At 52.0% G+C, this 12797-nt stretch overlaps 1 protein-coding gene and 1 long non-coding RNA gene across 11 annotated transcripts in view; one reads left to right on the top strand and one right to left on the bottom strand.

Moving 5' to 3' along the window:
* LOC108306610 overlaps positions 1-967 on the top strand; it is a 10195-nt gene extending 9228 nt beyond the window's left edge. Inside the window, exon 2 of the long non-coding RNA XR_001826205.2 lies at positions 447-967. This is a non-coding gene — a long non-coding RNA (uncharacterized LOC108306610). The remainder of the gene's footprint in view (positions 1-446) is intronic.
* The window catches only part of DLG4 (discs large MAGUK scaffold protein 4), a 29890-nt gene continuing 17859 nt past the window's right edge, over positions 767-12797 (bottom strand). For all 10 annotated transcript variants that reach the window (XM_037739677.1, XM_037739675.1, XM_037739676.1 and 7 more), the window contains 12 exons: positions 7809-8104; positions 7507-7609; positions 7252-7366; positions 5392-5568; positions 5027-5063; positions 4905-4932; positions 4728-4775; positions 4542-4643; positions 4004-4176; positions 2958-3067; positions 2215-2306; positions 767-1686 (listed from right to left, as the gene is read on the bottom strand). In XM_037739677.1, coding sequence (XP_037595605.1) covers positions 1580-1686; positions 2215-2306; positions 2958-3067; positions 4004-4176; positions 4542-4643; positions 4728-4775; positions 4905-4932; positions 5027-5063; positions 5392-5568; positions 7252-7366; positions 7507-7609; positions 7809-8104 — 1388 coding nt within the window. In that variant the 3' untranslated portion in view covers positions 767-1579. The remainder of the gene's footprint in view (positions 1687-2214; positions 2307-2957; positions 3068-4003; positions 4177-4541; positions 4644-4727; positions 4776-4904; positions 4933-5026; positions 5064-5391; positions 5569-7251; positions 7367-7506; positions 7610-7808; positions 8105-12797) is intronic.

Below are 12797 nucleotides of genomic sequence, written 5' to 3'. Positions count from 1 at the left end.
AAAAAAAAAAAAGAGGCCAGGCATGGTGGCTCATACCTGTAATCCCAGCACTTCGGGAGGCCAAGGTGGGTGGATCATAAGATCAGGAGATTGAGACCATCCTGGCCAACATGGTTAAATCCTATCGCTACTAAAATTACAAAAATTAGCTGGGTGTGGTGGCGTGTACCTGTAGTCGCAGCTACTCAGGAGGCTGAGGCAGGAGAATCGCTTGAACCTGGGAGGCGGAGGTTGCAGTGAGCTGAGATCACGCCACTGCACTCCAGCCTAGGCGACAGGGCAAGACTCCATCTCAAAAAAAAAAAGAGAGGGCATGAAGAAACCCAGTGTATATTCACACAGCATTTCTTATCGGCAAACCTCTGTAAAGATCATTCCCAGAGCCTCGCTCTGTCCACAGCTCCATGAACATGAATGAAGAAAGTTTCCTCTCTATTTTCCTTTAGGGACTGTTGTGCTACCCAACAGGACTGAGACAGCCCAGTGGGGGATCAGAGCTGGACTGAGTTTGCAAGGTCCCATACGAGTTCCAGCCTCCTCTTTCTGGCCTGTCATGACTTTGGACAGAGCTCCAGCCCTTCACAGGCCATCTTCACCAAGTCTAGTTCCTTGATACGTCAGTTATCTCCATGGCCCGTTTTTCAGGCCAGTCTAACTGCTCTGGTTTGGAGGGAAGAAGGGGGGGGGGGTGTACCACCTGACCCATCCATCCCTGTGCCCGTCTCCCTCCACACCCAGGTCCCAAATAACCAGGCCATACACCGAGTTTCAAGTATCTGTCTCTTCCTTTCACTCTCTCAAAAGAAAAAATAAATAAATTGCAGAAGGCGGCAGCATTTCCAGTCTTCTCTGGCTCCCGGACACCCGACCCCTGACCCCTGCCCCCCACCCTCCCTCCCGCATTTCCCACTCCCTAGACCCATCCCTCCCTTTTCCCCAAAAAAAAATTCCCAGGAAAAAAAAAAAAGCCACATTTAAACCTTCCACTCATGCAAACCGGCAAAGAAAAAAGGTGGGGGCGTGTGGAAGGCAGGGGGCCCGCCTCAGAGTCCCCTGCTTCTCCCCCCAGAAACCACCTTTGAGAAGAAAAAAAGTGGAAAAAATAAATGAGAAATCAAGGGACATGGGAATTACGATGAGGGCAGGGGTGACCTCAGACCTGCCTCGGGAGAGAGCGGAGGCCTGTGGCCCTGCATCCCTGCTGCGGGTGCTCCTCGAGGGGGCCCTGACTTCTGGAATGTGTGTGGGAGAAGATGGGGGAGGGCAGGTGGCCCCCGGTGGGTCTGTGTGTGCATTGGGGGCTGGCAGGGGTGGGGGTCCTAAGGAGCAAGGGCTCGGAACCAGGAGCCCAGCTCCCCCCCAGACCCCAGGTTCCTGGCATTCAGGAGCCCAGTTCTGGGGTGCAGGGATACATGCAGAGGAGTGTCCCCCCTCCAATAGGCTGGATCCAGTTAGAAAGGAAATAAATAAGAAGGGGTGGGAGGGAGGCCGGGGGGAGCCAAGGGCTTGGGCGATTCAGTCCAGACCAAGGGCCCAGGAGATGGAGGCAGGGCGAGTCCAGGCCAAGCCAGGGCAGGAATCAGAGTCTCTCTCGGGCTGGAACCCAGATGTAGGGGCCTGAGAGGTCCTCGATGACACGCTTCACCTTGTGGTAGATCTCCTCAAAGCTGTCACCCTCCACGATGGCTGGGCATAGGGTGGAGCAGGGAGTGAGGCCAAGGGTCAGAGGATGCCTGGCCAAGGGGGTGGCAGCAGCCCAGAGGAAGGGGCATCTCTTTCTAATTCTCCAAGCCATGAGCCATGGGGCTGCACCCGCTCACTGGGGCACCTTTTTTTTTTTTTTAAGATGGAGTTTCACTCTTGTCACCCAGACTAAAGTGCAGTGGCGCAATCTCAGCTTACTGCAACCTCCACCTCCCAGGTTCAAGTGATCCTGCGTTGGCCTCCCGAATAGCTGGGATTACAGGCACCCACCACCACACCCAGCTACTTTTTGTATTTTTACTAGAGACGGGCTTCACCATGTTGGCCAGGCTGGTCTTGAACTCCTAACCTTAGGTTATACACCCGCCTCGGCCTCCCAAAGTGCTGGGATTACAGGCGTGAGCCACCGTGTCTGCCCACAGGGGTGCACCTCTTTTTTTCTAAGCCGTCCACTGGGATTGAGGGGGGAGTGCTTTCTAATCCGAGCAAAGGTGCCCTACGTAGCCTCACCTGAGAAGCACTCTGTGAACTCCTGCTCCAGCTTAGTGGCTCTGTCGAAGGCTTTACGGGCTTGCTCCTCTGTGATCCGCTTATTAATCTCTCTGTGAAGCGGGAGGGAGCGCAGGCCTGAGACTGGGCCCACCTGACCCTGACTTTCACCTCCTCTATCCAGGGATGTTAAGTTGCAACTAGTATTCTCCTATTTGGAGCACACAGCAAAAAAAAAAAAAAAAAAAAAAAAAAAAAAAAAAAAAAAAAAAAAAAAAAAAAAAAAAAAAAAAAAAAAAAAAAAAAAAAAAAAAAAAAAAAAATACAATTCCCAATATCCTCTGGGGCCACAGATAAGCCCCCACCCACAACCACCCCAGTCAGGTGTGGCTACTCCAGGGCCATCTCCCAAGCTTCATCCTTCCAGCCTTCAGCCCCACAGATGGGATTTGGACTCCAACTCCCAACAGCCCTGGAGGCCCTGGCTTGCCCCAGCTGGTGTGCCCCAGGAGCTGCTGGGAGATGTAGTCCTGTCTAGCCCCAGGCAGGAAAGGAAGGGAAAGGCCCGATTGCCAGAATTCTCTGGGTTCCAGGTCTCCTGGATTCCAGGTCCTCATGGATCCCTGGGTTCCAGGGATCCCCCTCAGGGGCTGCTGGGACCGCTGTCCAGGGTTCTGAAGGAAGAGTTTCACCGCAGAGGCCTTGTGAGGCCCAGGGCCACATATGTGGGGGAGCAGAGGGGAGGCCCCCAGGACCATACTCACAGCACATTCTCCAGGGAGCGGGGGCGGATGAAGATGGCGATGGGGTGCAGGTGGGCCGCCTGCAGCCGCCGCACGGCATTGGCCGAGACATCAAGGATGCAGTGCTTCCCCTGGGGGCAGGCAGGGTGGGCGGAGGGGGGCCAGCAGGTGGCAGGAAAGGACAGACAGCGGTGTGGAGGGACACAGGACAGGGAGAGGTGGGGAATGGGAGGTTGGCCAAGGGGGAGTGACATGGATGTCAAGAAACATGGGGCAGAGAGTCAGGCAGGAAGAGGGTATGGACAGAGTAAAAGACAGAGAGAGAAAGGATAGGGAAGACGAAGAGGAAGAGCGTGGGGAGAGGGCAGGGACAGGATAAGATGGAGAAAGGGAGGGGCACCAGGCAGGCAGCGACCCAAGAGAGGGTGTCAGAGCCAGGGCAGCAGCAAATGGGGCGGTGTGCACAAGGCAGAGGTGACACAGGCAGGAAGGAAAGCCAAGAAAAAGGAGAAAGGAAGTAGGATAGAGGGAGGAGGGAGGGGAGGACGGACAAAGGACAGACAGATGGAAGGAACAAGGAGACAGATGGGAGGGAGGCAGATGGAGAGAGGAGCCGTGGAGGGAGGGAGGGCAGGGTGGGGAGCATCGGGAAAGGGAACGGAGTTAGCAGAGGAGTGGGAGAGGGGAGTGGGGCCCCAGGAAAGGGTGAGGCAGGGGAAAGGGCCCGAGGGGAGTCAGGGAAAAGGGAGGGACCCAGTGGGGAAGGCCAAGCCACCAAAAACAAGGCCACGGGAAGAGGAGAAATGGGGCAAGGAGGAGGGAGTGGGTTGAGAAAGAGGCCAGATGGTGGTGGGGAGTTTGGGGTCAGGAAGCGAAGCAGGTGGGAGAGAGAGCAGGGGCAGAGAGCAGGCGGTCAGAGTTGCCCAAGAGGAGAAGGAGGTGGAGGAGCAGAGTCGAGACCCAGCAGGGAAAGAGACAGAGAGAGAGAGAGTTAGAGAGAGCTGGAGGGAGGCAATGGGGTGGGGAGAAGGGAGGAGGAAGAGGACTAGGTGCCCGCCAGGTCCTACCTGCTCTGCCACCTCTCGCACGGACTGGACGCTGGTCCCATAGAGGTGGCTGTTGTACTGGCCGGCCTCAATGAACTTGTGTGCCTGAATGTCCTTCTCCATTTTCTCCCGGGACGACACAAAGTGGTAATCCCGGCCATCTATCTCATACTCCCGCTTGGGCCGCGTCGTATCTGCCAGGAAGTCACCCCACCCCCCAAAGATCTAACCCCCATTCCTCTAGCTTAAAACCAGCCTCCATCAATCAAATCCCCATAGTGCCCAGCTGGTCATTTGATGAAAGGGCACTGCCAGGGAGACCAAGACTGCAGAGGGGCAGGACCGCTTCCCCCAGCACCCTTCAGGGCCTCCAAGTCTCTGGTCTGGACATGGGTACTGGGGAATGTGAGGGCAGCTGAGAACCACTCCTTCTTGGAGAAACCCTGTGTCCTCTTGCGCACCAATCCCCCAGGGGGCTCTGCCTATGGCTGCAGGGATGGGCCTCCTCTACCCCACCACCACTTCCACCACCACCTCCATCCAAGGCCCCAGCACTCACGGGGAACACAGGATCCAAACTTGTCGGGGAACTCGGAGAGAAGATCATCATTGGCGCGGTCCTTGGTGGGCCCAAGGATGATGATGGGGCGAGCATAGTGCACTGCGGAGACAGAGCCTGGCTTAGGCCAAGGACCGAGTTGGAGCAGCAGCAGGAGCAGGGGCCAAGGCAGGGGCCAGGGCTCACCTTCCATCTGCGTCACTGTCTCGTAGCTCAGAACTGAGTCTTCTCGACCTGTCAGGAGGCGAGGTGTCTGCAAGGGGCTCTGAAACAGGAGACCTGGGGCCCTGTCTCCCCCTTGAGGATATCAAAGGCAGCTCAGCATGCCTCTCACCCACATCCTCCCGAACTGACCCTACCTACCCTGTGATCCAGAGCTGGAGCCCCAGTCCTAGGAAGAAAAAGCAGGCGGCCACGGGGTTAGCTATGAGCTCAGCTCCATGAGCCCTCACGCTTCCACCCAGGCTCACCTCTCCTCCACCTACCTTGGCCTTTAACCTTGACCACTCTCGTCGCTCAACCCTGTGGGATACGTGGAGGGAAAGGTGGGTAGGGAAATGGCCAGTGAGGAACCCTGCTGCCCCCAGGCTCCTGGCTGGGTAGCAACCCCTTCTCCACGCTCGCTCAGGGCTGGCTGATAACCCCTTCTCCCACGGCCCTGGGCCCTGTGCTCCTCAATGAGGAGCTGTCCTTCCCAAAGGCTCATGGGAGCCACAGTCCCCAGGAGGGCCCAACAGACAAACCCCTAGGAGGTCAGAGGGCAAACCCACCCCTGGATGGCTGTCCACCCTGAGGGACCTTGGGAATTTCAGTGCCTGTGGCAGGAAGGCTACAGAGCCCAGAGCCTCACCGCCGTTTGCTGGGGATGAAGCCAATGTCATCGGTCTCACTGTCAGAGTGGACCCGCCGTGCCTGCCACCACTCCTCATCGCTAGCATCGATGACATGCAGCACGTCCCCAAAGCGGAAGCTCAGGGCCTGGCTTAGGAAGCCGCAGTCCTTGGTCTTGTCGTAATCAAACAGGGCCCTGGGGGGCAAGTGGCTACTGGTCAGAGCCCGGCTGAGGACCCCAGGAAGGTTGCATCAGTCACCCTGAGACCCAGCCCAGCGATCTGTGGATGGCACTCCCATGGCCACAATGGGTGCTGAGAAACCCAAAACTGTGTGGGGGCCGAACGCTGACTGTAATCGTAATCACCACAACTATTAACCATCATTCAGCCCACACTGAGTACAGTTTCCAGAGGGAGAGCTGGAACTCCAACCTCTCAAGAAAACAGTTTGCAGTACATGTGCAAACTGTCATAAAGTCACAGGGGTAACCTTGAATCTGTCCAAATTAATAAGAAAAAGAAAGGTCCCATGTCTGTAAATCATGGTTACCCTTACTAGTATCAAATCCCTATCAGTAAGTCACAACTCCTGGCATCAGAAACTAGAGGAATGAAGATCCGGAAGAAAGCAATGGACTTGGAGAAGGGGAAGAGACCCCGGGCCTCCTGGGAGGCTGACAACCAGAAGACATTCCCCCTGGGAGCCACCACACAATCTCTGTGGTTACTGGGATTCAGAAGAACCTTGGGGACCAACTGGACCCGAGCACGGAGAAAGGGCAGAGCAAGGGCTCAGGTGTGAGCTGGCACACATCTCTGGTCCAGGTGACCGGAGATGCCACTCAGCAAGAGGGAAACTGCTGATGCATCAAGATGGAACGGGTCCACGGCAGGATGATGAGCTCAGCGGGGGACCTGTTGAGTGTGGGACACCTGTGGGACATCCCAGTAGAGATGGCCAGAAAGCAGATGGCCAGAAGTGCAGGTCTCGACCTCTGGAAAGAGTTCAGCCAGGGCCGACAGCTGCAAGACATCTGCAGATCAGGGCAAGAGACAAGGCCACGAGAGCCACAGGACCAGAGAGGGAGAGAAGAGGAGGCAGATGGAGTGGGATGTGTGGGGGCAGGAGGGACCTAAGCCACAAAAGAGTCAATGGAGGCCGGGATCGGGGGCTCATGCCTGTATTCCCAGCACTTCAAGAGGCCAAGGCAGGCAGATCACAAGGTTAGGAGATTGAGACCATTCTGGCTAATCTCGTGAAACCCTGTCTCTACTAAAAATACAAAACAAATAGCTGGGTGTGGTGGCACGTAGTCCTAGCTACTCGGGAGGCTGAGTGGGAGAATCACTTGAACCCGGGAGGCAGAAGTTGCAGTGAGCCAAGATGGCACCACTGCACTCCAACCTGGGCAACAGGAGCTAGAGACTCCATCTCAAAAAAAAAGAAGTCAATGGAGAGGAGCCCTAAGAGGGGGTCAAAATCCCACTGGAGAGACAGGAGGCAGGCACAGCAGAGCTTTGGCCCACCTCTCCAGGACTGCCCACAAGGATGTGAGGTCCTCCAAATACCCTAGAGGACCCCTGTTCCCCCAAGCATTAACCTTCGAAGGGCCAAATTGTGGGGTGTCTGGGAGTCCCGAGGAAGTGCTATAATGACCGGGGCTAGAAGGCAAGTGGGGTACTTGGGGCAGAGGCTATTTTCCCATCGACAGGGAGTATTTCAAATGTTAACCTGTGCAACCAAGCCCATGAACCCCGGCCGCATGTCAGGCCTGGGGCGAAAGCTAGAGCAGGCAGGGTGAAGAGGAGGAGCGGCCGAACACAGAGTGCCCAGGAACTCAGAGAGGCTGAGGAGCCCGGCCTGGGGAGTCTCTGACCTGATGTAGAAACCTCTCTTGGGGTTGCTCCGCAGGGAGGCCGTCCCTGAGCCCAGGCTGCTGTTCATGAGCTGCTCCCGAAGGTCGTGGATCTTGGCCTCAAATCGGCTGTACTCTGAGGAAGGACAGGGAGGTTCCTGAGCTCTGTCCCCATCCTACTGCCACCCTCTCCACACCCACAGAAGCCATCAGCTGAGGAGGCAGAGTCCTAAGGGCCATTTTAGCTCACAAGAAAAGGAGCTTCCGGCCTGGTACCTTCTGGTTTATACTGAGCGATGATCGTGACCGTCTGACCCGCATTCTTCAGGGCAATGGCGGCCTGCTCATGGCTGGCGTTGCGGAGGTCAACACCATTGACCTAGAGAGAGGAGAGGCTGTGTCACCAGAGACAGGAGCCAGCACTTCTGGGTCCAGGTGGAGCAGGGAGTGACCCCACAAGAGGACCAAGCTGCAGCTCACCCACACCCCTCCCCAAGAGCTCTGGGCTGTGCCCTGAGGAGAGGGGGTGGTGCAGGGAGGGGAGGGGGTGGTGCAGGGAGGGGCAGGCCTTTCCTCACCGACAGGATCTGGTCCCCCTTCCGCAGCTCCCCACTGAGGTCTGCAGGGCCCCCGGCCAGAATAAAGGAGATGAAGATGCCTTCGCCGTCCTCGCCACCCACGATATTGAAGCCTAGGCCCGTGGAGCCCCGGTGGATCACGATTCGCCTCGGTTCTCGGGGAATGTCCTCCTCCCCGAGCAGGTCTTTGGCCACTGGGGAGTAGCGCCGAGGGGAAGTGGGGGTCATGGCTGTGGGGTAGTCGGTGCCCAGGTAGCTGCTGTGACTGATCTCATTGTCCAGGTGCTGGGAATAAGCTGAGGAAGACATGAGGTGGAGATGAAGGTGTCTGGAGGGAAACAGCACCTGCCACCCAACCTTCTCCCCAGGGGGCCAAGGGAGCCACAGTTAGGTGGAAGGGAGGTATCCTGCCAGAGACGCCGGGAGGTGGGGGGGTAGAAGGGGATATCAGATCAGTGACGTCAGGGGTCAGGAATTTATAGGTGACATCAGAGGCTGACTGTCCTAGGGGATAAAGGATTTGAACATGATATGTTCTCAGTATGCCAGGGATGGGGAAGTCAAAGGGGAACATTAACACCATGCTTTGGGGTTTACTTTTGGTTCCTGTGTCTCTCAAATCTCTTAATCCGTAAAATTCTTCTCCCTCTTTTTTCCCCCACTTGCCATCCATTTGTTGAAAAAACTAGGTCATTTATCTAAAAGAATTTCCCACGTGCTATGAGGAAAAATTTTTTTTTAGATGGAGTCACCCAGACTGGAGTGCTGTGGTGCGACCTCAGCTCACTGCAGCCTCCGCCTCCTGGGTTCAAGCAATGCTCATGCCTCAGCCTCCCAAGTAGCTGGGATTACAGGAGCACACACACCCAGCTAATTTTTCTATTTTTAGTAGAGATGGGGTTTCACCATGTTGGCCAGGGTGGTCTCGAACTCCTGACCTCAAATGATCCACCCGCCTCAGCCTCCCAAAGTGCTGGGATTATAGGCATCAGCCACCTCAACCAGCCTATAGGGGAAATTCTAACAGGGAAATTACTGCTTACCCTCCTGTGATGTGGTTTAGCCTATGCCTCTGCCCCTGTATCTCCTGTAAACTGGCAGTTCATTCTGAGGCTTGATTAGTTTCAAGTTCAATTCAGAATTATTTTTAGTAAGTCCTGTATACTTCATAGGTAGTGCTCTGTTCTTCCTACGGCATCACCACAGGATGCAATAATGTCTGGTTGTTTTTCTGTCAGATAAGATTAATGGGAGGTTCAGGGAAGTTTTAGCCACACTGGCAATCACCTCCTGGTTTTGGTATGTACCAGGAACTGGGAAATGGTGATATTCTACTACTTTGTTTCTTTGGAACAGGGAGCATTTATTAGTGGGAATTCTTCTGTAAAAATAACAACTGAGGCCAGGCACAATGGCTCACGCCTGTAATCCCAGCACTCTGGAGTCAAAGGCAGGCAGATCATTTGGGGTCAAGAGTTTGAGAGCAGCCTGGCCAACATGGTGAAATCCCATCTCTACTAAGCATACAAAAATTGGCTGGGCATGGCAGTTCGTGTCGGCAATCCCAGGTACTCGGGAGGCTGAGGCAGGAGAATTGCTTGAACTCAGGAGGCGGAGGTTGCAATGAGCCGAGATTGTGCCACTGCACTCCAGCCTGGGCGACAGACCCAGACTCCCTCCCAAAAAAAAAAAAAAAAAAAAAAATCCTCCAGCTTGGGTAACATGGTGAAACCCTATCTCTACAAAATACAAAAGCTAGCTGAGCATGATAGCATTCGCCTGTAATCCCAGCTACTGAGGAGGCTGAGGTGGGAGGATCGCTTGAGCCCAGGAGGCGGAAGTTGCAGTGAGCCAACATCGCACCACTGCACTCCAGCCTGCTGGGTGACAAAGCAAGATCTGCCTCCAAGAACAACAAAAGAACAGCCCTATGTCAACCTTTTGGCTACTCTCTGAGGTAGTCTGCACACAAAAGGGAGGATAAATGCGTACCTCTCTCTGCATGTCTCTCTCCCTTTATTTACCAATTTCAGAATGAATGAGATTGCCTAGCATTTTCCAAAATATTTTTTAGTATTATTATGACCTTAAAGATTTTTTTTTTCTTTTGAGACAGTCTTACTCTGTCGCCCAGGCTGGAGTGCAGTGGCACAATCTCAGCTCACTGCAATCTCCCTCTCCTGGGATCAAACGATTCTCCTGCCTCAGCCTCCTGAGTAGCTGGGACTGCAGGCGAGTACCACCACACCTGGCTATTTTTTGTATTTTTAGTAGAGATGGGGTTTCACCATGTTAGCCAGGATGGTCTCCATCTCCTGACATCATCCACCCACCTCAGCCTCCCAAAGTACTAGGATTACAGGCTCGAGCCACTTCACCCAGCCAAGATTTTAATATATTTAATGAGTTTCATTGACTGGCCAGTAGGAGCCCCTTCAATTTGGCTCCTGTGTCTTTACTGAGACCCTAGTAGTCTTGGATACCTTCCCTGCTCTCTAGTATGAAAGAAGTTAGAAGCTCATCGTATACATTTGTTGCCAAAGATTTTAAATTGACCCTTCTTCCACAGAGCCCAGGTTATTTTTGGGAGGTTATGGTATCTAGGAATAGTACCATGTGATTTCAATATGGTTTTACGGTATTATTTCATATTTTGTAGGGGCCGCCACACCTCATTATTCTTTTCCACAAAAATGTCTTAGTTCTTCCCCCACACAAATTTTTCCAGTCAAACTTTAGTACCAAGCTTCCAAGTTCCCAGCGGGGAAACAACATTAAAATTCGGACTAGGATTGAATGTTATGTATAGATTAATTTGGAGCCAGTTGACATCTTTAGCATATGAAGTTTTTCCATCCAGAAACACGATGTGACTCTCCACCCTTCCATTCTTATGTCCTTCAGTAAAGTTGTGTCATTTTCTTCACATGAATCTTACATTTCTTGTCAAGTTTCTATTTCTAATAATTTTATAGCACTTTTTTCTATGGCAAAAGGGGTTTTTTTTACCCGCTACATCTTCTTATTGCTGGGAAGTTACTAATTCCTGTTATTTATCTTACAAATAGCCACATTCCTTTTTTTTTTTTTTTTTTTTTTTTTTTTTTTTTTTTTTTTTTTTTTTTTTTTTTTTTTTTTTTTTTTTTTTNTTTTTTGAGATGGAATCTCACTCTGTCTCTCAGGCTGGAGTGCAGTGGCTCGATCTCAGCTCACTGTAACCTCTGCTTCCCAGGGTCAAGTGATTCTCCCACCTCAGCCTCGGGATTAGCTGGGATTACAGGTACACCCAGCTAATTTTTTTTTTCTTTAGTAGAGACAGGGTTTCTCCATGTTGGTCAGGCTGTTCTCAAACTCCTGACCTCAAGTGTTCCACCCACCTCGGCCTCTCAAAGTGCTGGGATTACAGGCGTAAGCCACCTCGCCCAGCCAACAAATAGCCACATTCTTAACTTATCATATTAAGTTTTTCAGTTAATTCACTTAGATTTTGATCTAGATTCTAAGTAGCATAATTTACAAATAAAGATAATTTTTGTTCTTCCCTTCAAAATATAACTGTTTATTCTTTTCTTGCTATACTGTCTGAAATCTCTAACGTAGTGATTTTCAACCATCATAATTTTGCTGGGGCAATTCAGTCATAACATTTTTTATTGTTATGGCTGAGGAGGAGGATTACCATTGTCATCTGATAGAGACCAAGGATGCTGCTAAATATCCCACAAAGCACAGGACAACCCCCCACAATGAATTTTGGGTCCAAAAATGTCAGAAGTAACATTGAGAAACCTTGCTCTAAAGCAATGAAGAATAACGGCAGTGGTAAGAGGCATCCTTGTCTTCTTTATAAGTTAATGGAGGCTGGGCGTGGTGGCTCCCACCTGTAATCTCAGTACTTCGGGAGGCTGAGACAGGCAGATCACCTGAGGTCAGGAGGAGTTCAAGACCAGCCTGGCCAACATGGTAAAACCCCGCCTCCACTAAAGATATTAAAATTAGCCAGCATAGTGACACCTGTAATCCCAGCTACTCAGGAGGCTGAGGCAGGAGAATCACTTGAACCTGGGAGGCGGAGTTTGCAGTGAGCTGAGATCATGCCACTGCACTCTAGCCTGGCCAACAAGAGTGAAACTCCATCTCAAGAAAAAAAATAAAATTAAAATTAAAAAATAAGTAAATGGACACACTGCTAGGATTTTATCATTATAAAATGTTTGTTATTGTTGCTGATATGTAATCTTCACCATCTTAAGGAAAATTCCTCTGTTCCTAGTTCACTAAAGGCTTTCATCCAAAAGAAATGGTGAATTGGCCGGGCAAGGTGGCTCACACCTGTAATCCCAGCACTTTGGAAGGCCGAGGTGGGTGGATCACAAGGTCAGGAGATTGAAACCATCCTGACCAACACAGTGAAACCCTCTCTCTACTAAAAATACAAACAAAAATCAGCTGCGGATGGCAGCATGTGCCTGTAATCCCAGCTACTGGGGAGACTGAGGCAGAACAATCACTTGAGCCCAGGCGGCCGAGGTTGCAGTGAGCCAAGATTGTGCCACTGCACTCCAACCTGGCGACAAAGCTAGACTCCATCTCAAAAAGAAAAATAATAAGAAAAAAAAATTGAAGAGATGATAAATTTCACGAAATGCTTTTTCACATCTATTTGAGATGGTCATATCGTTTTCTCCTCTCGCTCTGTCACTCAGTCTAGTGGGCAGTGGCACAATCACTGGTTCACTGTAGCTTCCAACTTCTTGGCTCAAGCAGTCCTCCAGCCTTAGCCTCCCAAATACCAAGGACTATAGGCACGTGCTAATTTTTTATGTTTTGCAGAGACAGGGTCTCACTATGTTCCCAAGGCTGGTCTCAAACCCCTAGGCTCAAGTGATCCTCACACCTTGGCCTCCCAAGTGCTGGGATTACAAGCATGAGCCACCGCACCTGGCCTCCCTTAACTTTTTCTTTCTTTCTTTTTTTTTTTTTTTTTTT

Source organism: Cebus imitator, unplaced genomic scaffold, assembly GCF_001604975.1.
Source record: "Cebus imitator isolate Cc_AM_T3 unplaced genomic scaffold, Cebus_imitator-1.0 Scaffold72, whole genome shotgun sequence".
Classification (NCBI taxonomy): Eukaryota; Metazoa; Chordata; class Mammalia; order Primates; family Cebidae; genus Cebus; species Cebus imitator.
Note: the sequence above shows the minus strand (reverse complement) of the source record. Positions and strands in the feature narration are given on the sequence as shown.